General features: G+C 41.7%; 1 protein-coding gene and 1 non-coding gene across 16 annotated transcripts in view; both read left to right on the forward strand.

Moving 5' to 3' along the window:
- Synj1 (synaptojanin 1) overlaps window positions 1–24,193 on the forward strand; it is an 80,492-nt gene that overhangs the window by 5,010 nt on the left and 51,289 nt on the right. For all 15 annotated transcript variants that reach the window (XM_028877123.2, XM_028877121.2, XM_028877126.2 and 12 more), the window contains exons 3-6: window positions 14,330–14,416; window positions 16,567–16,834; window positions 20,415–20,640; window positions 22,208–22,291. In XM_028877123.2, the coding sequence (XP_028732956.1) occupies window positions 14,330–14,416; window positions 16,567–16,834; window positions 20,415–20,640; window positions 22,208–22,291 (665 nt within the window). The remainder of the gene's footprint in view (window positions 1–14,329; window positions 14,417–16,566; window positions 16,835–20,414; window positions 20,641–22,207; window positions 22,292–24,193) is intronic.
- Window positions 11,654–11,817, forward strand: LOC114698459. Its single transcript, XR_003735350.1, has one exon. It is a non-coding gene; the product is annotated as a U1 spliceosomal RNA (small nuclear RNA).

A 24,193-nucleotide genomic window follows, 5' to 3' on the forward strand; every position in this document is an offset into this window, starting at 1 on the left:
AGATCTTGTATTTGAGGCTATCCTGGGCACCATAGCTATAGCCAGTCACAAAACATTTGATTTTGGTATTTGGGTTGGAGTGATACCAAGATAGATGTTTGTAAGACCACTTGCTAAATGGTTGGCGCCAAATGTAGTCAGAAAGTTTCCGTTCCTGCTGCCTGGCCCACTGCATATAAAATAATCATTCAGAGGCTTATATTAGTTACCAATTGCATGGCCTATGGCAGGCCTCTTGTTAGCTAGCTCTTATAATTTAACCCATTTTTATTCATCTGTAAGTTGCCCTGTGGCCGTGGCATTACCAGTCTGCTGACATCTTGATGCTGGCGTCTCCCCCTCCTCTTCTTTCTTCTCTCCGTATCTCGGCTTGGATTTTCCTCCTGCCTCTAAGCTGCCTTGCCATAGGCCAATGCAGCTATATTTATCAACCAATCAGAGCAGTACATATTCACAGCATACAGAAAGACATCCTACAGCAGATGTTGTCTTGTATAATGTCTGTTGTATTCAGGGAACTGTCTGGAAGATATGGGTGTGTTCTCTTCACCCTCACCACTCTTAGCCTGTGTATTTCAGGGCCTCCTGCTTATCAGTCTGCAAGAAATGTCCTCTAAAGTCATTTTTATAGTACGTCAGAGTGTGCTCTGTTTTCTTAAGATAAAATTTAAACTCTTCGGCCTGTTTATCAAGGTCTTCCTTAACCTCCCTCCACTCTGTTCCGTGGTGACCTCCTCCCGGGAGATGGTGTCAGTGTTTTCACACAGTACGAGGACTTGCCAATCTTCATCATTTTCTTTAGACTTGCACCAACTTAATCAGCTATTGATGTTTTAGGTTGCTTTAGATTTTCTGACAAGGTCTCTCATAGCTCAGGCTAGTCTCAAACTTGCTGTATAGCTGAAGATGACCTTTGAACTCCTGAGCCTCCTAAGAGCTAAGCCAGTGTGTCCTAGTCTGAGCCAATGATTTCTGTGCCTAAGCTGCACATAATCATCTGAGGAGATTTCACAAACACTGGTACCTGGGCTTCTGTCTCCAAAGATTCTCATAGTTGCATCCAAATGATAATTTCTGAGCAAAACTTAATGTACCTTGCTATGAGAGGTCACTTTTTTTGACCTATAGATTTTATCTAAAATAGCCATCTTTCCAGAATTACAATGCTGTGACTGTGTATTATGGAGCTTATCATTTTTGAAGTCCTCAGGCTGAACCAAAAGGTAATTTTTCCATGACATTTTCAATAGTGTTTTCATATCACATGTAACTGTACATGTTTCTTAAGGTTTATATTCCTAATGCTTAGCACAATATTTTACTCACCACTAAGGAACATGTAATTATAAGGTGATTGACATTAGTGAGAAAGACTAACCTACATTAGAAAATTGACAGATTCCAAGTTGTCTATTTGAAAATACAGTATATTGGGTTGAGGAGATGGCTCAGAGGATAAAGTGTTTGCTGAGCAACTGTGAGGACTTGAGTTTGGATTCCAGCACCAACTTAAGATTTGGGCTGGGTATTGAGTGGAGAGAGGCAGATCTCAGGGGCTCACTAGTCAGCCAGCTGAAACAGTCAGCCCTGGCCTCAGAGAGATGCTGTCTCAGCAAATAAGGCAGAGAGAGATAGAGGAACAAATCTGACGTGTGGCCTCTGACTTTCATATGTACTTATGCAGGCAAGCGCAGCTGCACATACACACACCCCCACACCCCACACACACATGTTTTGTATGTTTTTGCTTGCTTGTTTGTTCGTTTTGCATTGATGGGGATTGAACCCAGGATTCAGGATTATAGGCAAACATTCTATTACTGAGCTACATTCCTTGCCCAGTTTAATTTTTAATTGGCATATAATAATTTGTATAGTTTTAAGGTATACAGTGTGGTATTTCTATATATGTATACAGTGAGTTATGATCAGATCAAGGTAATTAAGCATATTCATGGCCTCAAACATTTATTGTTTTTGAGCCGTTCAAAATCCTTCATAGCCGTTTTGAAATATACATTATTATTGACTGCAGTTACCTGTAGCTAGAGTTTTTTTGCTTTGCCCACAGTCAAGACAAATCTCTCTCACCCGCCAGTCCCACAGCCGCTCAGACCTAACCAAGTAAACACAGAGACTTATATTGCTTACAAACTGTATGGCCGTGGCAGGCTTCTTGTTAACTATTTTTATAGCTTAAATTAATCCATTTCCATAAATCTATACCTTGCCACGTGGCTGGTGGCTTACCGGCGTTTTCACATGCTGTTGGTCATGGCGGCGGCTGGCAATGTCTCTCCACCTCAGCCTTCTGCTTCCCAGAATTCTCCTCTCTCCTTGTCCCACCTACTTCCTGCCTGGCCACTGGCCAATCAGTGTTTTATTTATTGACCAATCAGAGCAATTTGACATACAGACCATCCCACAGCAGTTACCCTGTGTAACTGTAAATAAGCAACAAGAACTCATTTCTCTTAAGTAATTAACTTTGTAGCCACAGACAATTTGCCCAGCATCACTTCCATCCTCTCCAGCCATTGGGAACTGTTCTGGTCCATGCTTCTGTGACACTGACTTTTCTTAGATTCCACAAATGAGTGAGATCATGTCATCTAGTGTTGGTCATGCTTCCTCGCCTATTCACTTCACATTGGTTCTCCAGGTCCTTCCCTGCTGTGAAGATGACAGTACCTTTTTGTGGCAAATGGCATTCTGTTGTGTATACATACACATACCCCAGAATGCCTGTTGTTGTTTGCTTTCTTTGTTTTTGTTGTTGTTGTTTGGTTGGTTTTTTGGTTTTTGGTTTTTCAAGACAGGGTTTCTCTGTGTAGCCCTGGCTGCTCTGGATCTCACTCTGTAGCCCAGGCTGGCCTCAAACTCAGAGATCCACCTGCCTCTGCCTCCCAAGTGGTGGGATTAAAGATGTGCGCCACCACTGTCTGGCTAGTGTTGTTTTCTATGAAGTTTATTTTCTGTATTTTAGAGACTTGCACTAGGTATGGTGGTACACACCTGTGATTCTGCCTACTTGAAGGTAAACAAACCTCTTGAGCTTGGTTTGAGAGAAGCTTGGCCAAGACAAAGAGACTTGTCTGTGGGCATCCAAACTGGTTAAAAATGTATATATCTGCTGGCTATTGATTATTCTGGAAATAATATTAAAATTCTTTCTTTCTTTTCTTTTCTTTTTTTTTTTTTTTTTTTTTTTTTTTGTTATTGTTTTGAAACAGGGTTTCTCTGTGTAGCTTTGGTGCCTTTATTGGAACTCATTCTGTAGCCCAGGCTGCTAGCCTCGAACTCACAGAGATCTGCCTGCCCCTGCCTCCTGAGTGCTAGGATTAAAGGCAAACCCATAGAAAAGTTCTCAGTTAAAAGTGAAGTTGGCAGTGTTTTCTAGTGAGATAGTCAATCAATTTGTACTTTTGCCTATAAACTACTATTACTCTGTTAGTATATAGAAGTATGGTTAGATTTTAAAGTAAGGTCATTAAGAACACAGTTGTTTGCTGGGACAAATTGAATGTCAGCTTGTAAAATTTTGGATGCCAAGTATAATAAGCAGTAATGACAAGCGGTGCATTTTTAAAATTGCCAAATGCTGTCAGTCAACAAGGCTGCCCTTTAGATAAGTTGCAGTAGGCTATTTTTTAAAAAACGTGTGTGAGGGAAGAAATGACTTTAGAGTTGACTTTTTAAGTATCAAATAAAATTTAGACTTGCTCTTGCTTATGTTAAAATTGTGACATTTATTTTCTCTTTATAAAAACCCTGGAATGTACATGTTTAATAGAAAGTAAAAAGTACCTTTAACATCAACATAAGATAACAGTCAGTCCAGGCCTGAGTCTGAGGGGCAGCAGCAGGAAGAGTGTATGTGTGGGACAAGTCACTGGTCCCACATGCTTTCATTGCCTCTTAACTGCTGTGGGCACCAAAGAAGGAGGATGGAGCCCCTTCCCTGAACAGGAGAGCCCCGTGAGGTAGCGTTGTCTTACATGAGCTTGGGTCCGTTAGATAGTCTAACTTGGCCTGAAACACAAATAGCCCAGAAATACAGACTAGACTTTTGCCTTTGACTGCGCTGGAGTAGTAGGCCCTGGAGGTTGCCTCCTATCTGAGAATAGCAACAGCAAATGAAAAGAAATGTACAAAAACGTAAGTCAGATTGAATACTTAAGAGGGTATTATTTCATTAATGGAGCAAGATAGCTCTAGACTAAGTTCTTCTTTGGTCCTACCTAACGAAGTTTAAGACCCCAAAGGATCTGCTTTTGTCTCCCAGATCACAGTTTCCAATAATTTTAAGTTTCAAACAACTGTTCTCAGAAGTTTAATAAATACAATATATATACACACACACATATGTGTAAAACAAAATTTATGTGTTACATGATACATGCATATCATTCAACCCATACTCACATTGAAAACTAATTTACATGCAAAGAAGCAGAAAATATACTTCATAATGAGGAGAAAAGTCAATCTGTAGAAACAGGTGTTAATGTTAGTAAGGAACATTGAAACAGCTTTGAAAAATATATTCCATATGTTCAAGAAGTAAAGTATGAGCATATTAAAGAGATGAAAACATGACTCACATCAGTTATCCAAAGGGAAAATGACAACATCTAATGACATTATACACTGATAGGAACCATGTATTGAACACTACAGAAGGAATAGTTGGAATAGCTTAAAGATCCAGAGATAGACGTTATCCAAAGGAAATGCACAGAGGAAGAAAAGACCAGTATAAATAAGTTGTGTGGGTGAGTTGTGGGACAGCTTCACATGTATGTATGTGACCTAACATACATGTGGTATTGGAAGGAAGAGGGAAGGAAGTTGTCTGAAGACATAACAGCTGGTAATTTACCAAAGTTGGTGGAGGCTGTAAATCTGCACATCTAAGAAGTTAAATGACCACAGGGGAAGGAACATGAGGACAACTGCACCATGATGCAAATTAGTTCAGCTACAGAGAAAACTCTTTAAAGCAGCTCAGGAAAAAGGGATGCCTATACAAGCAAAAGAGTAACAGGCAAGAGCCGTCTGTGCTTCTGCTTAGAAGCCATCCAGGCGAGAGAACATAGAGAAACAGCATGTACCAAAGGGGAACAGAACCAGATGACCCGCTTGGGCTCTGTGGGAGAAGCACTTAAGAAGAGGGTGGGCTCTCCACATTCCAAACTGGAGAAGTGGAGCTCAGTGCGCTGGGTAGCAGAGGAGGGAGTTGTGTTGTTTTCAGGTGGTCTGCAGTGAGTCTCAACAGTGGCCTGAAAGAAGCTTCGGGAGTGAGGGCAGCACTAAGGTGTTCTGTGGACTCTCACACTGGGCTAGCCATGGAACTGGACTACTGAAAAGAGGCGTGGCTTGACAGATTGTGTTATAATTACTATTACACATTGTATTTTGATTTGCTTATTTGAATTTATAATGGTTATTAATAAGGATTTGTGTTTTATCTTTGTGTTATTGATTTTTTTGAGATGTGGGATGTCACACTGTAGTCCATACTGGTCTGATCTGTAACTCATTGGGCTAAACTGTGGTAATTCTCCTGCCTCAGCTTCCAGAGTGCTGGAGTTATAGCATGAGCTCCCATATCTGGATTGTGTTTTATTTTTTGTCAGCTAAACTCGAGCTGAACAATTAGAGAGAAAAACAAACTCATTTCCTATTAAGTTATTCTCTGTTAATATTCCTGTATATTCAATGTTATATACTCTTTAGTGTTCCTTATCAATAGTCTTCATATGTGTATATTTCTTAAAAGTCTGACTTAATGTACAAAGTGTATTCCTTATAGAAACTAGTTCTTAATGGGAAGGATTTATTGTGGGTTCTGTGTTACCCTATTCTCTAGAAACCACAGTATTGCTGGAGTCTATTGAATTGCTTTATTGAAATATAGACTAACAGTCTTTTAATATCCTGTGGACCATGTTTGCAGTATAGACAGGATTAATCTTATACTAAGTGGATTCTGGTTGCTTGTTCATGAGTGCTTGTTAGTTGTTTGTTTCTGGTCAACATTGAAAATGTGTCTTGACCTATCTAATTTAATGATTCTCTTGGAAAATGGGGTCAAAAGCTTAGTTGTCAGGTTCATAGTTGTTGGGAAGCTGCATGGGATTGATACAGAGCTAACTGTGTAGGATGGCACCGTGGATCCAGTGTGTTAGTACCTCAGTAGTGGATTAGAACTCCATTAGGACTGGTTTGTTGTTGTGGGGACTGAGCCCAGAGCTGTGGGCATTTACCACTGAGCTGCATTCATAGTCCTCTTACAGTTTCATCCTGAAAGAGGTTCTTGCTAAATTGCACACACCTGCCTTGAACTTTTGATCCTTCGGTCTTAGCCTGCTGCTGAAGACACTGCATTGACAGACGTTGCTGCCGTGCCTGGCAGTCTGCCAGGATGTAGCATTTGCTTGGTTATATAATGACTGCCCTCCTCGTCTGTCCTTTCAGGAACCTAGAATCTTGCAAGGGCCTGGTACATAGTAGATGTTCACTGAATACTTTGAGTAAATAGAAGCTTTTTTTTAAAAAAAGTGTTGCCAGTATTTGGTTGCATAGGTTATATAGAACAGTAGTTTGTTTCATGTCTTTCATTTGTAGTTTTGATTTTTTAATTTTAATTTTGATTTTTAAAAATTTAATTAAAAAATCTTTACCTTATGAATTTTTTGTTTTATGTGTGATGAAATGCAAACGGACTTTACTGCTAGCTGGTCATATGATCTTGGATGAATCAGATAATTGCTAGTCTTTTTCTTCTGAAAATGAGAAGCTTGGACTACATGATCTCTAGTACCCTCTGGATGTTCTATACCAAAGTGCTATTTACATGCAAATAGGCTGACCACAAATTGCCACCCATGTAACCACAGGCAAATTGTGATTCTAGGAGCAGCATTCTAATTTGCAACTCCTACGCCCTGTGGATCTTGATGTGTAGCCTAGTATGTGCTATGTAGTGTGGAACTTTCCATTGAGCCCTGCTGGCCTCGAACTCACAATCCTGCTCTCTCAGACTTCAGGAATGCCAGAATTACAGGACTTGATACCGTGCTCTGTGCTTTATTGACCCACAGTCTGTTGCTTGATCTTCTGGCTCAATTGGGGAAGTACAATCTAATCCCAGTCTGGAAGGTTTGAGCCACAAGAATGTTTACATTGGGTAGCAGGGCCTTCTTGAGTAGCTTTATCTAGTTTGAATTATTGTAATTCATTGAAAGTTAGAGTTTACATTTAATTCAACCCTTCAAATGCCTTTTGATTAAATACAAGTAACTTAATGTTTTAGTCTAGGGTAATATACCAGTTTTGTTATTTGCTATTTTAGATAATGAGTTGCAATGAATATGTGAATTTTATGCATCATAAATATTTCAGTGTTTTTAAAAGATATGGGCTGAGTTTTGTTATCAGTGGCTTTTCTGAGGCAAAGCCTTACTTGTCTTGAACTCTCCATGAGCCTGCTGCCTCAGCCTCTTAAGGCAGGGGGTGTTGGGGTGCACCATGAGCCTCTGTTCATTTGTTAAACCTAATATATCAGATCGCCCTGGTGCCTCAAAGATATTTTCAAGAGAATAAGTGTTTATTGCACTTATCTTGTTTAAAATTCTGTTCTATGACCTTATTGATATGACATGTTCTCTAGCAGGGGAGATCTGAAAGCCTTCAGGTATTTATCAGTGTTAGTGAGGTGAGGAAACACTTGAAATATAGATGTAAAAAGTAACAAAATACAGAGGAGCTAGATTTATTCATAAGATGATTCTGTGTGCTTAGGAACCTATATTTTCATGTTTTAAGCCTAAAAAAAAAACATTTAGACCCAAATTAATGATAGAGCTAATTGTGGCATGGGAAAAAGAGTTGTTCCCTTTAAATAAGTCCTTGTGGGATTTAGTTACTGTCTATCCCTGGTATATGGTGGCAGTCATACCTTAGAAGCCAAGACTTGCTTTTGCTTAAGTGTTTTTTTAAACACGTGAATTCCAAAGCAAAGGCCTGGTTACCTTAGCTGAACAGCTGACAATCTTGATTGCTTAGAGTCAACCCTAAATCAATGGGCTTCTTGGATATCCAGACCCACTTGTGTTTAGAAATCAGTAACTCATAAAAAGGTTTGTTTTTCCTAGTGTTTTGTTTGTTTAATTACCACCATCATTAGAAGGGGGAAATACAAACTTCTGCACAGAAGACAGTTTACTCCTCACAGTGAGCGCGCAGTGGATACTGGGCAGGAAAGTGAGCTGTTCTTCTTCTGTATCACCTCTCTCCCAACCTTGACTTCCCCTCCGCTGCTTCATGAACCCTGCTACCTAAGCCTTGGCTGGCAGTCATTTCAATCCTGTGTTCTCCACATCCACCTTCCTATGCCCATCCTCGCTCATCACAACTGAGACTTTCTAGACCTCACTAAGGATTGTTAAATGTGATTGTTCGCACTGAAGACATTGGGATTCTTTCCTGAGAAGGGAAGCTTTTTGTAAAATGTATTGTTTTAAAGTTAGCAAAGCACGCCCTTGTGTGCAGTAAGCTCTCAGTTTGTTTTGTCTGTGAAGTGAGTATCCAGTGGAACTGTGAGGTTCAGTGTCTGTTAGGTTGGTGTCACACTGAGGTATGAAAAAATCAAACTGGCTTCGGTTGCTATTAGTATACAAGTGACTGAAATACAGGATAAAGGGAAAGATTTACTTTTAATTGGGTGATAGGGGCAAAACTCCAGGAAGTGGCATTTTGCTCAGAGATTGAAGGATGGGTACCATTTGAAAATAGCAGGATGACTAGTGGCTATTCCAGATGGAGAGAACACTGTGAACAGCGGAAGAGAAGAGAATGCAGGGCAAGCAGACAGCAGATTACTCATCGGGCTGAAGCCTGCTGTGCCAGGAGGAGTGAGAAGGAAAGGGAGATGGGGAAGACGTTCTCAAGGGCTGTGCTTTAGCTGAAGGTCACACACACATTCTTAATATGGTGTAAGTGTTCTTAACTCAGGTAGTCTCTTCCTAGTGGAGGATTCTTTTTTTTTTTTTTTTCTAGTGGAGGATTCTTACGTTATTTTCTAAGATGAGACTGTCAGGGAAGTGGCACAGTGATCACGGGTATCATCTATCTTGGAAGATCTAATTTCTAATAAGGAAATCTATTTCCCCACTTAAAAGCAATGTATGACCATGGTGGCTCACCCCAGCTCTCAGTAGGCTGAGGCAGGGAGATCATGAAATCAAGACTATTCTGGGCTATATGGTGGGGCTGTCTCTGAAAAAAAAAAAGTTACAAAGGGAAAATAGGATATTCTAAGAATTTATCTTATTGATGCCATTTAGAGATATTTATCTAAATTTAGGAAGATGAAACAATTTGAACATACAGAAAAGTTGAAGTTCAGTAAAAAAAGGATATTTTATTACCCATTTGAGAGTAGATTGCTGACATGATACCCTGTTGCCCCAGATACTTTACTATGTGTTTCCTAGACATCCTCCTGCATGATCCTAGACATCCTCCTGCATGAAGGTATGCAGTGGTACTGGCCATTGCTGATGCTCAGACCCTGTTTCACTTTAATTATTTCAGATGTGAACAGTGTATTTCATAGTCAGGTCTTGATCTCCAACTCTAGAAGAACTCCGTAGTCTCTGACACTCAGGACCTTAAGCACTCAGAAGGCGAAGAGCAGTGGTCCTGTTGGACAGGACGCCCCTTCGTGCTGTGTGGTGCTTCCACGGTTCCATACCCTCAGCAGGGTTGTTACAGAAGGGATCCTGGTGTTTGGCCAGTTATGTGGCTGTTTTAAACTGTCTCATTACTGTCGGTATTCACTTTGATAAGTGGTAAAGGTAATGGTCTGCCAGGCATTCTTTATGATTATTTTGAGGACTTTGAGACTATAAAAATGCCCATTTCCTTATGGAACTTCTAGTCTATAAGCCTATTCGGGCAGTATAGCATATTATTGTTCCTTTGTTGCTTGTAGTCTACATTTTTCAGAACCATTGAATATGTAACACTGGAACCCGTTCTAAGTACAAGGGCAGGAGTAGGTAGTTCTTTCAGGGTCTCACAATGTAGCCCTGGCTAGCCTGGGACCCTAGAAACCAGATTGGCCTGCCTCTCCCTCCCTGGTGCAAGGACTAAAGTATGAGTCCCCATGCCCAGCAAAGCTCCCGTCTCTCTAATGCTGGCTCCTTAGGCTAAGACAAGTTAGGAGCCAATTGAAGCCAATTTCCCCATGTGTCAAATGGAAATTATAGCATTGTTTCTTGGGTTATTGTGAAAATTGAATAATGCATACAAGCACCTGGCCTAATTGTCATCATAATCACAGAGATAATAAACAAGTACTTCAGCTGCAATACTATTTTAAAGTTGCTGGTAATAGCTTAAAAGGAAAGCAAAACCCTGGCAGGAAAAATGCAATCTCATCTATTCCTTTCCTTTAGTCTAAGAGTGTGTGTGTGTGTGTGTGTGTGTGTGCACGCGCGCGCGCGCACTTTAGGGCATGCACATGTGTATTCTGAGAAGATAATTCCAAAGTACAGATAACTAAACAGCTTGGCATTTGTTTGCATATTTGAGCTAGATGACAGTGTAATAGGAGGATTATCATTGGGCCTGAGTTATTTATTTGGTGTGCAATTGAGGAGGAAGTATTTATTATTATTAGAGAATATTTCATGATAATTTAAGTTGTAGAGAGACTATTCATATGGGAAGGGAATGACTTAATATTAAATTACATTTTCTTTTTAACTCTTGCTGGCTGCTGTCTTTGAACATGATGATTGCTGCTGACACTAATCCATCAGTAATTCCTACATTACCATGTCAGCAGTGGTACTTTAAATTCACACAGCATGGGAACTCTGTAGCTATCTGACTGGAAACCCCATCTTCTGCCATGAGAAACAGAGCAAGTGTTTTGAACATTTGTCTTTGTGTGTAGTATACATACATGCATACTTTGTTTGTTTGTTTGAGACAGGGTTTCTCTGTGTAGCTTTGGAGCCCTTCGTAGAACTCCCAGGCTGGCCTCGAACTCACAGAGATCCACCTGCCTCTGCCTCCTGAGTGCCGGGATTAAAGGTGTGCACTACTGCCTGGCTGATTTTTGTATGTATACAAGCCAGGCAGTGGTGGCGCACACCTTTAATCCCAGCACTCAGGAGGCAGAGGCAGAGGCAGGCGGATCTCTGTGAGTTCGAGGCCAGCCTGGTCTACAGTGTTAGGTAAGTGCTCTGCCACTGAGATAAACTCCCAGCCCCACCCATGGTACCCTGAATGAGGAAGTATAGTATTTAAGGAAGGCAAATCTGCTTCCCTTTAGAAAACAATTCAATTTATGTTGTAAAATTTTATGTTTGTATTGAACATAACTTCTGTAAACACGTGGAGCAGTATAATGCTAGGACATCTAGGAATGTGGAATAAGACACAACTCCCTGTTATTTTAGTAGTGTGCTAAAATTCCTCCCCACCCCACCCCCCAGTCCATACTGGTTAGAGAAAGGCCCACCCTTAATTATGAACACATTAGGGAATGCGATGGTATTAGTTAACTGAGTCATTTGCCTTAGCCTGTGCTGCCAGCTAGCTGAGCACAGTTCACCCGGTGACAAAAGTGAGGTTAATACTTACCTGGCAGGGGAGATACCATGATCACGAAGGTGGTTTTCCCAGGGCGAGGCTTATCCATTGCACTCCGGATGTGCTGACCCCTGCGATTTCCCCAAATGCGGGAAACTCGACTGCATAACTTGTGGTAGTGGGGGACTGCGTTCGCGCTCTCCCCTGTAAAAAAAAAAAAAAGAAGAAGAAGAAAAAAAAGTGAGGTTACAAGGAGGAAGCTTGAGTGGATCGTCTGAGGGGAGGCACATGGGCTGGCTCTATACCTTGTAGACTCAGGAAGAGCTCTTCACCGATGACAAAAGTGAGGTTACAAGGAAGCTTGAGTGGATCGTCTGAGGGGAGGCAGATGGGGAGGGTCAATACCTTGTAGACCTCCGGGGAAGAGCCCTAAGGGAAAAGAAGAGCGTATAATCCAAGTGGCCAGAAATCTTAGGTGAACCATGGGCTTAGAAGAGCCCTTTGTCAGCAGTGAAGGTGGACAACAGGGTCTGGAGAGCCTGGAGCCATCGGCTTGCTCTCCTAGAGCAGCACATGAGCCCTGCCAAGGACTCTGTGCTTCTGCAGTGTGCACAGAGAGGGAGAAGGGTCAGGACAATTTCGAGAGGACTAGCTGAGATGATCCAGCCTGACAGACTACTCGAGCAAGGACTTGTGACAAGCCCTGAACTTTCCTTTTATGCAGAGACTGGACAAATGATACAGGACTTGATGATTAACCCAAAAATTTTCTTTTCAAGATTCCCTAAAGATATCTTCACCCCTAGAAATCAAAAAGAAAAAGAGAATAAGATATGAGATAGATCATTGAATCTACTCTGAGAAAAAAGATAAAGAAATAATAGGATAAATAGGTAGATCACTGAATCTACACTGAAGAAAAAGGGAAGATATAAAAATGACAAAAGGTAGACTACTGAATGTATTATGAAAAGAAAAAAGAATATGGATATGATAAGATAAAAAGGGAGACTATGGAATTTACTTTTAAAAAGGAACTACTTGTTTTAAATAAGATAAGTAATGAAAATTTTTTGGTCTGACTTTATCAGATGTTACTGGACTGGACATTGTTAATATATATAATGGAGTTTTCATCTGAATCTGTCAAATGTTAATGGACTAGACATCATTAATGTAATTTTTGACTGTATATTGTATATACTTTCTGGATATAATTTTTCTTGTATTAGTTATAAGCTTTTTTAAATTTTAGACAAAAAGAGAGGAAATGTGGTATTGTGTTCCCCCAAATATTGTGCATGCTAATGAACTTATCCTATCATGCTGGTGACAGGTCAACAGTGTGACCTAGCAAGCCAGGCAGCGAGCTGCTGAGAGATGGGAGTGGGGAAAGAAGGCCAGTGGAGATCTCACACTTTAGAATGTGCTACTTGGGAGTTTGTGAAATACTAGAGATATGGTTTATTTTCCTTTGTTTTTTGATACATTGTAAGTGTGTATCTGCTAAGTGCTAGGAAGATTTTTCCTTAAAACTTTGGGGATATTTTTGTTGTTGCTGGTTTTTCTTTCAGTAGACTAGCCATAGTAGCCTGCTCTAGGGAAATTATTGTCTGAATTGTACTTATTAACAAGATAACATCAGCTTCTGTCGAAGGAAGTGAGGCAAAGGTCAGTAAAGACTGCCTCTGTAACACGAATTGTTAAACGGTCTTATTAATAAAAAACCCAGAGCCAGATATTGGGGTAAAAGCTGAAAGATAGAGAGGCAGAGCAGCAAGCCACTAGTTCTTATCTCTACAAAATCCTCCTCCGAAAGAGAGCAAGCTCCTCTCTCAACCCTACCTTATCACTTCCTCTCTGCCCAGCTCGATCACTTCCTGTCTGTACAGATCTCTAGACCTCTCGGGTTAACTAGTGGCTAGCTCCTCCTTCTGATTTTCAGGCAATCTTTATTTGTTAAAGCACAGATAAAATATCCCACATTCCCCATTGCTGTGCTAAACTTTGTATCAAGCAGTGGCTTGCAGCATTGTATCTGTTCAGGCACTATTCTAAGTGTCAAGGATAAGGGAGAATCAAACAGATCATCAGTGAGAAAAAAATGGATTAATTAGATGGTTGGAATTATTTAACTCCAGCAAGAACGCTGTACTACTAGTTGGAGAAAATACCTAATATAACACACAGGTGTTAAGGCCCCATTGCTGAAGACAACACCTATATTGAACATAGAGATATCGAGCTGGTGCCTACATAGAGCCTTCATTCTTATGTTCAGGCATCTTCAGTACACAAAGATATCCTGCTCATTATCAAAAGAGTAATGTAAACACCAACCCAGGCACAATGGTGTCTGGCTGCAAGAGATGCTGGGGTAATGGTGGTACAAAGCTTGTGGGCGTCACCAACCAATAACTGATTTGACTTAAGGCCCATTCCACGAGATGTAATCCAGACCTGACACTGCTTGGGTAACCAAGAACCTGAGACTAGATAGCCAAGGGACACAGGGGAAAACTGAATAATACTGGTCTAAAAGAGAGAGAGAGAGAGAGAGGGAGGGAGGGAGGGAGGGAGGGAGGGAGGGAGGGAGAGAGAGAGAGAGAGAGAGAGAGGAAAAAATAAATTAAAAAGAGAATATTACATTTTTTGTTTTTGTTTCAAATTCTGGCTTCATAACTAAATAGGTTTTGATGTTTTCAATTATTTTTAACAGCATCTGCAGAAAAGGAGGCAATTAAAGGTACATATACCAAAGTACTGGATGCATATGGACTTTTAGGAGTTTTGCGGTTAAATCTTGGTAAGTGTTACTCACTGCAGGTCATCTACTCTTCCATTTCTCTTTTGTAACCCTGGAGATTAGAGCCTGCCTCTACATTATTTCAGACGCAGTATCTGAGCTTTAAGTGTTGTATACCTTTAAAAACCTAATTAAGTTGATCTTATTAAATAATACTTTATGAGAATTCCTGTAATGTATTTTGATCATATTCCACCCCCTCTCCACTTGCACACATCCCCAACCTCTTTCTGTCTCTGTGTCTCTCCTTCCCCCACTCCTCCCCTCTCACTCTCTCTCAAACTTGTGAAGTCCAGTTTGTGTTAGTTAACTACTCTTGGATGCGGGGTCTACCCTGAGTGTGGTCAGTATACCAGAGAGCACCCCATTAAAGAAAACGGACTGTGCCTTTCCAGCAGCTATCTGCTCTGTGGTTAAGAGCACTTGCTGCTCTTCCAGAGTACCCAGGTTTGGTTCCCAGCACCCACATGGTAGCTCACAACCATATATAACTCCAGGGTTACATGTGGTGCACATAGATACATGTGGAGAAAACACTCCTGCACATACAATCACAATAGAAAGACATGCAACAGTTTCAAGATCAAAGGCCGGTGTCCTGCTGAAGCACCTTAGCAGAGGATGAGAGCAGTCCCGGTTTTCTTCTTCCAGCACGTTAAGGAGGGAGACACACTGATTCCCTTAGTGCATCATGGAGAAGGCATCTGTTTTAGATTCAGAAATGTTGGCTCTGTAATCCTCTTAAAATCACTTGTTTTTATGTGTAGGAGTGTTTGATGATGTCATGTATGTCTGAATGATGTGCAGGTAGCCTGCTGAGTCAAGAACACAGTCAGATCCCCTAGGACTGGAGTTCAGACAGTTGCTTGTGAGCCACACCATGTGGGTGCTGGGAATCGAACTAGGTGTCTCTGGAAGAGCAATGCTCTTGACCACTGAGCCATCTCTCCAGCTCTGACTTAATGTCACCATGATCTTTCGGGGTAACTTTTATGATTAGCAGTTTGTCTATAAAGGTATGCCTTGAAGTGTGGTCCACAGACTGGACCTGGTTCATGCTTTTATTGGTCTGTATGAGAAAGTAAGCTTGTACTATCCTGGATATATAGCACACGGTTTTCTTCCATGATGTAGTCTAACTATGAAACAAAAAAAGGAAAAGAAAGTAAACTAAAGGTGGATTTAGTTATATAGTGGGTTTTTATTGTGATTCGGGCTTTTTTCTTTTAATTTTTTTTTTTTTATTTTTATGGACATTGGTGTTCTGCCTACATGCATGTGTGTGTGTGTTGGGGGGGCGGTGTCAGGTTCCCTGCAACTGCCATTACTGACAGTTGTGAGCTGTCATGTGGATGCTGGGAATTGAACCTGGGTCCTTTGGAAGAGCAGCCAGTGCTCTCAACTGCTGAGCCATCTCTCCAGCCCCCATCAGGCATTTTTCTTATTCTGTGCTGCCAATTATATGAAAAATAAAAAAATCCTAATGTTCAGAAGTTAGGGTCATAGAGTGAACACCCTATATCCCTTTTGCTTTAAAAAAGAAAGAAGAAAGACTGTGCAAGTTTTCTTGAACCAGATCTCTGTATTAACTGTGACCAAGGCCTTGTTCCTGTATGCTGTCGTCTTCAGCTCTCACATTTATATGCCATCTTAAAACGTTACCATTTACCAAGATATTGGACATTCATTATATGAGCTTCCTGTCCATGGCAAGGGTTTGAAGGCAGCATTTTTTTTAACAAGTTTTGTACCCTCAGATTAAGTATGTAACTTAACTGTGTAACTTTGTAATAACTTTGTAAATGTGACATTATCTTAATGTTTTAGTGCTTGACATACTGAATGTATTTAAATGAGAATATTTTTTCCCTGAAAAAGCACTTGTAGTTGTAAATTTAAACATGTTCATGGCAAGCTTAGAGTAATTGCAGTGATCGGGCATAGTGGTACATACCTGTATTCCCTGCATTCGGTAGGCTGAGGCCAAAGGATTGGGCGTTTGGGGCCAGCTGATGCAGCACAGTAAGACTATCTCAAAAAAAAAATTACAGTATAAGACTTTAAAGATGGAAACACAGGAAGAAGTCAGGAGAAACTATAGAGCTTGAAAATGTTGATGTTCTGTGCGGTAAAATCTTTGGTTTTTACAGGTGATACCATGTTGCATTATCTGGTCCTAGTCACTGGATGTATGTCTGTTGGGAAAATTCAAGAATCTGAAGTTTTCCGAGTTACTTCCACTGAGTTTATATCACTCCGAGTTGATGCTTCAGATGAGGATCGCATTTCAGAAGTCCGTAAAGTTTTGAACTCAGGAAACTTTTATTTTGCGTGGTCCGCATCTGGAGTCAGCTTAGATCTGAGTCTGAATGCACATCGCAGCGTGCAGGAGCACACGACTGACAACAGGTTTTTCTGGTGAGTCTGTCATCTTTCCTCCTTTGTAAGTGTGGACTGCTCAGTGGCTCAGAGATGTGGGCACAATGGCCCACAGCGGCTGTTGTTGGAGAGAGCAAAGGATGGACGTGGTTGAGCACTTTTTCCTGCCCTGACCTGCAGCAGAGCATGGCAGGCACCTTGATGGAGTTGGAATATGGTGTGAAGCCTGTCTGCTGCTCTTCCTGCTCTAGACTGAAGTGTGCTTCACTGTGAGAAGTGCGCATCTGTGGAGTTCGTGGTGTTCGTGGCCACTCTTTCCTAGTCTCTCTTCCGGTCTCATCGCTGACATTCCCTCATTCTAAGTGACATTCCCTTATTTTCAATGTTGGTCCTCTTTCTTTTTTGGTGCTGGAAATTGAACACAGTTTGTGCATGGCAGGTGGGTGAGCTCTCCCTAGCCTGAGTAGATGGTCTCGGTGTGAGAGCAGCAGACTATGAAGAAAGTGCACTGGGACACTTAGCACTGCGGGAACTGAACCTGGGGTGGGTATCGGGGTCTGTTACGTGATGCTGCTAACGGGCTGTGTGATAGGCAAGTAGACATGGTGAACAGAACACAGGGACTAAGAGTTGGGTGGCTTTGTTGGAGCACACTGGCTTTCAGCGTGTCTAGTTACCATGCTTCTGTTGTCTACAGCCAGCACCAATAGTGACTTCTCTTTAATTAATGCATATAGAAAGTCTGTCTCACCGGAAATATACGTTGTAAGGCCAAAGCTCTAAGGACGCTGCTCTTGACCTCCCCCGGTCTTCAGACTCAAAACATCTGTCTTCTGTATTTATCCACCCCCTCGTTTTCATCATCACTTATGGCTCTTGACTTGTCCACTCAGGTTTGACACATTTGCCCTGGCTGTCGAGGGCTCCAAGTTGATGGCAGCTTCAGGAGAGAAGAGGAAGCCCTAGTCACACCTTCTAGCTTCTATGGAGGAGTCTCGGCGGCTCAAAGAGGAGAAGTAGGGCAGTGGAGAGGGCTGTAGAGCACTGCCTGGCAGGGGCTTGGCCTTGGCCAAGGAGACAAGGAGCTGGGGAAGACAAGATGGGAAGCGGTAGAGTAGATGAGTGGGCGTGCAGCCCTCCGCTCAACAAAGCTAGTGATGGTGATGGCATGCACTCTGTCAAGTGTCCAGAGATATGCCTTCCAGGGTGAAGCCTTTGTCAACCTGTGTGTGTGTGTGTGTGTGTGTGTGTGTGTGTGTGTGTGTGTGTGTGTGTAGCCCTTCGCTCAACAAAGCTAGTGATGGTGATGGCATGCACTCTGTCAAGTGTCCAGAGATATGCCTTCCAGGGCGAAGTCTTTGTCAACCTGTGTGTGTGTGTGTGTGTGTGTGTGTGTGTGTGTGTGTGTGCAGCCCTCCGCTCAGCAAAGCTAGTGATGGTGATGGCATGCACTCTGTCAAGTGTCCAGAGATATGCCTTCCAGGGCGAAGCCTTTGTCAACCTGTGTGTGTGTGTGTGTGTGTGTGTGTGTGTGTGTGTGTGTAGCCCTCCGCTCAGCAAGCTAGTGATGGTGATGGCATGCACTCTGTCAAGTGTCCAGAGATATGCCTTCCAGGGCGAAGCTTTGTCAACCTGTGTGTGTGTGTGTGTGTATGTGTGTGTGTGTGTGTGCAGCCCTCCGCTCAGCAAAGCTAGTGATGGTGATGGCATGCACTCTGTCAAGTGTCCAGAGATATGCCTTCCAGGGCGAAGCCTTTGTCAACCTGTGTGTGTGTGTGTTGTGTGTGTGTGTGTGTGTGTGTGCGCGCGCGCGCACACACGCGCGCACTTTCTAGTGGAAAATACTAAAGCCCTTTGAAGTAAATAATTATAATCCAGCCATGCTTGGGCAGCTGTCCATACCTTTCTGTTCCCTACTTACTTCTATCCCCGATGTTAGGTGGACAGAGACAAACCTTCCCATCACATTAGAAATCCAAGCAGGTACAATTGTGTTTACAAAGTTTAATTCATAGGAATAATTTTTTTATTTTTTAATTAAAGGTGGAGATCGGGACATGTTTAGATAACAGCCTGAGGGGATTTTCCAGTGGTTGATAGGTCGAACTTGTGTTTTGCTAAAGATTGGAATACTTGAGTGTAATTTTATCTAGAAAAATGGAAGTTTTTAGAATTCACATCCTTATAGCTTTGTCTTTTTTTTTTCTTTTTAAAACATAGTAAGCTTTGTAGCCAGCCTGCCAAATACACCTCACAAAACTGTGGTTTTATTTCATTGAGATTTTAAGTAGTATTTCTGCTACTCAAGACTTGGCATAAATGTAAATAGAATAAAACAGCAATGCATCTACAGTAAAGGACAGTGTGAACTGAGAGCACAGCAAAGAATTCTACCTGCACATAATGCCTCAGATCCGAGCTCCATTTAAATGAGGATCAACACATCCTTGTCTGCTCCATGACATAGCCCTGGCTGTGACCTATGGACACACTGCCTCACAATCTGTTGAGGTTTGCCTCGATCAGGGCAAATAATAGTAAAGTATGAGAGCATGAGTCATGGTATCAGCTGAATGATAATGGTCGTCGGATCTCACATTATCCCAGTAGTGGTCTCATGACTCAGTTGCATTCCATTTTGCTTTGTAAATAGATAGGAAGGGCTAGGATGGTACCTGGTCTGCTGGAACCGTGCATGGCCACCACCTAGTGGATCTCCACAGCAGCCTGTTACCCGAAGGGCAGGGAGTTGAGGATTCCTGCTCTTAACAGCTCTGCTCCTTGTTACTGCTATTCATGACCCTGTGTATTCTGTGGAGGACTGAAGTTCCAGTGGAGACCCCTGAGCAGCAGCCAGCAAGATGAGAAGGCTAAGTTGATAGAGCGCCCTCCTCCGTTCATGGATAGAGCGCCCTCCTCCGTTCATGGATAGAGCACCCTCCTCTGTCCGTGCATTCGTCACCGCGACCCGGAATCCTCCGTTTGTGCATTCGTCACCGCGACCCGGAATAGTTTCATCTTCTGTTGCCTCGTCATGGGGCTGTGTGTTTGCTGACTACAGCATTTCCCTCCAAGTTTGAACACACAGCCCTTCTAATACCTACAGTACTACAGTGTTCAGCAGGCCTGTGGTGTGCTCAGTGATAAAGCACTTACCTAGCATGAGTCAGGCCTTGGATTCCAAGACCAAAACTGAAAAAAAATTTTCTTTGGAGACATAGAAAACACTATGCCCTTCCTTACATTGTGTGGTACATAGCTACTAGTTATGCTGGCTATTTAAATTTAGTTAAGATATAGCCTTCCAAAAGTCTTATATGTAAATCTCTTTAAAGTAGGATGTGTTTGTATAAACCCTTTTGGAACAAGTTAGGTTATGTGCATGTTCTATGAAGATAGACTAGAAATGTTTTACCAATCTAAAATCACAAGTTTTTTGTACAATAGGTCACCTGATTAAGAATCTGCATTTCATTTTATAGCCTTGTCTTTAGTATAGCAATTATAAATAAATTGCTTTACTTGGGGAATCTTTTAATAATATTCCATTAATGCTTTAAAATGTATTGAGTGCTGTTTTGCACTTAGTAACCTAATCCAGTGTCTTCTTTTTCCCTAGGAATCAGTCTCTGCATTTACATCTCAAGCACTATGGTGTGAATTGTGATGACTGGTTATTACGCCTCATGTGTGGAGGAGTAGAGATTAGAACAATTTATGCTGCCCATAAACAAGCAAAGGCTTGCCTCATCTCAAGACTAAGCTGTGAACGAGCTGGGACAAGGTTTAATGTCCGGGGAACAAATGATGATGGTCACGTTGCCAATTTTGTAGAAACAGAGCAGGTACATAGTGTTTTATACTTCTTACCACATGTTGTAAGAGAGGCAGGAAATACCTGGAGTAACAGAGTGAAGGAGACAGGGAAAAAGTAACAACTACGGAAGAACACAATACTGGAGTAACAGACTCACGGTGAGAGGGAGACACGGGAAATACTGGAGTAACAGACTCACGGTGAGAGGGAGACACGGGAAATACTGGAGTAACAGACTCACGGTGAGAGGGAGACACGGGAAATACTGGAGTAACAGACTCACGGTGAGAGGGAGACACGGGAATACTGGAGTAACAGACTCACGGTGAGAGGGAGACACGGGAATACTGGAGTAACAGACTCACGGTGAGAGGGAGACACGGGAAATACTGGAGTAACAGACTCACGTGAGAGGGAGACACGGGAAATACTGGAGTAACAGACTCACGGTGAGAGGGAGACACGGGAAATACTGGAGTAACAGACTCACGGTGAGAGGGAGACACGGGAAATACTGGAGTAACAGACTCACGGTGAGAGGGAGACACGGGAAATACTGGAGTAACAGACACGGTGAGAGGGAGACACGGGAATACTGGAGTAACAGACTCACGGTGAGAGGGAGACACGGGAAATACTGGAGTAACAGACTCACGGTGAGAGGGAGACACGGGAAATACTGGAGTAACAGACTCACGGTGAGAGGGAGACACGGGAATACTGGAGTAACAGACTCACGGTGAGAGGGAGACACGGGAAATACTGGAGTAACAGACTCACGGTGAGAGGGAGACACGGGAATACTGAGTAACAACTCACGTGAAAGACACGGAATACTGAGTAACAGACTCACGGTGAGAGGGAGACACGGGAAATACTGGAGTAACAGACTCACGGTGAGAGGGAGACACGGGAATACTGGAGTAACAGACTCACGGTGAGAGGGAGACACGGGAAATACTAGGTAATAGATTTACCTGAATGTTAATACATTTTGGCATGTATAATGTTGATGTTCATGGCTTCTATTGCCTAAGAAAGGCTTCTCTAGAACAAACTTAAACAGTTATGTAATAATAATTAAGTAATGTGATATGGTCAGTGCTATACATTTGACAATGAATTTTAAAATCTTTAATGATAGAGCAAGATGGCTTCATAAAAATATTTTATGTGAAAATAAACCTAACTCTTGATAGATACGTGCTACCTAAAATTTCAAAGTTATAACATTTGGCTGTAGAACTATGTAATTATAAAATTTCAGGCTATAATACAGCCCAACTCAGATCTTCAAATTAGGTTTTGGAAAATATAAAAAGCTAAGGAACAAATTGAAAGAGTATAAGGATACATATATATAAAACACTGAGATTTAAAACAGTTTTTTTTTAAAGTTGTGATTCTTCAGTTTTATTGTTTTCTTGATCAATATTATCATTATCTGAAAAAACGTAGCATCCTGTTTTTGATTACTTTGATCAGAAAGGTCTGCATATGAGCATTCAGCACACAGCTTGTACAGATTTCAGTCGCTGCTTTTCTAATATAGAATTAACAGGTTTTTCCTTTGGAACTCTTTCCCTTTTTTGTAGGTTATATACTTAGATGACTCTGTTTCTTCCTTCATACAAATCCGAGGATCTGTTCCATTGTTCTGGGAGCAACCAGGGTTACAAGTATGTGCCTGTTCGTTTGTTTCCTTCTTTGAAAATTTCCACATTGTCCACGTTTCCAGCCTGGTCCTTCAGTTTACCATCATTCTGTTGTGTGTAATACTAGACTCACAGTGAGGGCCTGGGGAACATCTTATCTCGGACAACTTCCCTCTCGGTTCTGTGTTAGTTGCTTTTATATTACTACAGTGACTCACCGTAGTTATCCCAATCTTATAAAGAAAAATTTTATTTTGGCTCATAATTTCAGAGATTGGAAGTTCAGACTCATTGGTTTGGCAACTGGTGAAGCAGTGTGACACTTGATGGCATTACCATGGGGGTTTATATGGAAGGAAGAGAGCACATCTTTAAACAGAAACCAAAGAAAGAGTGAGATATATTCAACTCAGGCTTCTGTAACTACTTGACTCCCATAAGAGCACCCGACAGGAAACCAGCATCCCCTCCGCAGGGCATCTTTCCCAACAATCTTAAGACTCCCATGAGGCTGTACTTCTCCACAGTTCCACAGCATCACTAACACTGCCACCCTGGGTACCAGACTTCCAAAGCATAAAGGCCTGACAGACAGACAGACAGACCACTTTCAAACCATATAACGTAGCTGTAGCAACTCAGGAGCCTGCTTAATTTTTTAAATTTCAAGGATTTTTTTAAAAGTGTTTTCATTATTTTAGTGTAAAATGATTTAGATTCTTTAAGCAGGAGAATTTGGTAGCTTAAAAAAAAAAAAAACAACGAACTATTCAGACTCTATTTACAACCTTGTTCTACCATTCCTAGCTAGGTGATCTTGGACAAGTGATTGAATTCCTCTTTCTGTCTTAGTCTCCTCATCCATAAAATGAGAATGACGATATACTGTCTCCCTCCTGGGGTCCTTATGACCACTGAGTGAAAACCACTTCAAACAGTGCCTGGTAGGCAGAAGCACATTAGGATCAGCCATTGCTGGTTTTAGTGACATGTCTGTGACTTTGGCTCTGTAATTTGTGATGTCCTGTCATCTTTAGGATATTCCTGACAATTTTTAACTTCATTTATAAAAATATAATTGCCTCATCTTTATAAAATGTTTTAAAAAATATAAGGTTATGATACTAAATTATTTCCAGAAGTATAATCTTACATTAATTGTAATGAGAAGTGCTTAGGCCTCTGGTAGAGTATGTCTCAGTTAGTACTATGAAACAATACAGGGAAAAAAGTCTTGCTCCTCCTTTTGCTGCTGGTTCATTCTTACATTCTAAGTGGGGTCACTGTGGAGAGAAACTGGGGCCTCTGAAGTTTTTCAGTGTTACAGTCTGTTATAGGCCTACAGTTTAAGGGAGGCCCAGGGCTAACAACACAATGAATACTTGTGCTTCTAAAATTCTTAGTTCGTGTCAAGACTGACTGGACTGTTGTGTGCTATTTTTTGGAGGGTGGTGTTTTTGTTTGTTTGTTTCTGATTTTGTGTTGTCTTGGCTGGCCTGATCTCTGTGCTGGCCTTGAACTCACAGAGATCCACCTACCTCTGTCTCCTGAGTGCTGGTTTTCAAGGTATGTGCCACTATGCCCAGCCAGGTAGAGAGACTCTGTTTTAGGCACAGGGCAGCTTGACTGAGAAAATACTGGCCCAGCCTCTCTTTCTTAAGCTTTTGTGGCCTTTGCTGGATAGTCAGAGTGTTTGCCTCAAGAACAGCCTTGACACCCCAACCTGATGCCAGCTTAAGCTTCTGTTTGGGGACAGACTAAAGTAAGGGGTTCCAGTGGTTGATTTATAGACCCTGTGCTGTCCTAATTCTGTGTCACTTTACCATGAAGTTCAGAGTCACAGTGTTTGATGACTTAGTGTGTCTGGGGTCTGAATAGCTATGGTAAAGGATCCTCTTTGCTTCCTCCTTTCCCTGTGTGGCCTCC

This window comes from Peromyscus leucopus, chromosome 12 (genome assembly GCF_004664715.2).
Source record: "Peromyscus leucopus breed LL Stock chromosome 12, UCI_PerLeu_2.1, whole genome shotgun sequence".
Classification (NCBI taxonomy): Eukaryota; Metazoa; Chordata; class Mammalia; order Rodentia; family Cricetidae; genus Peromyscus; species Peromyscus leucopus.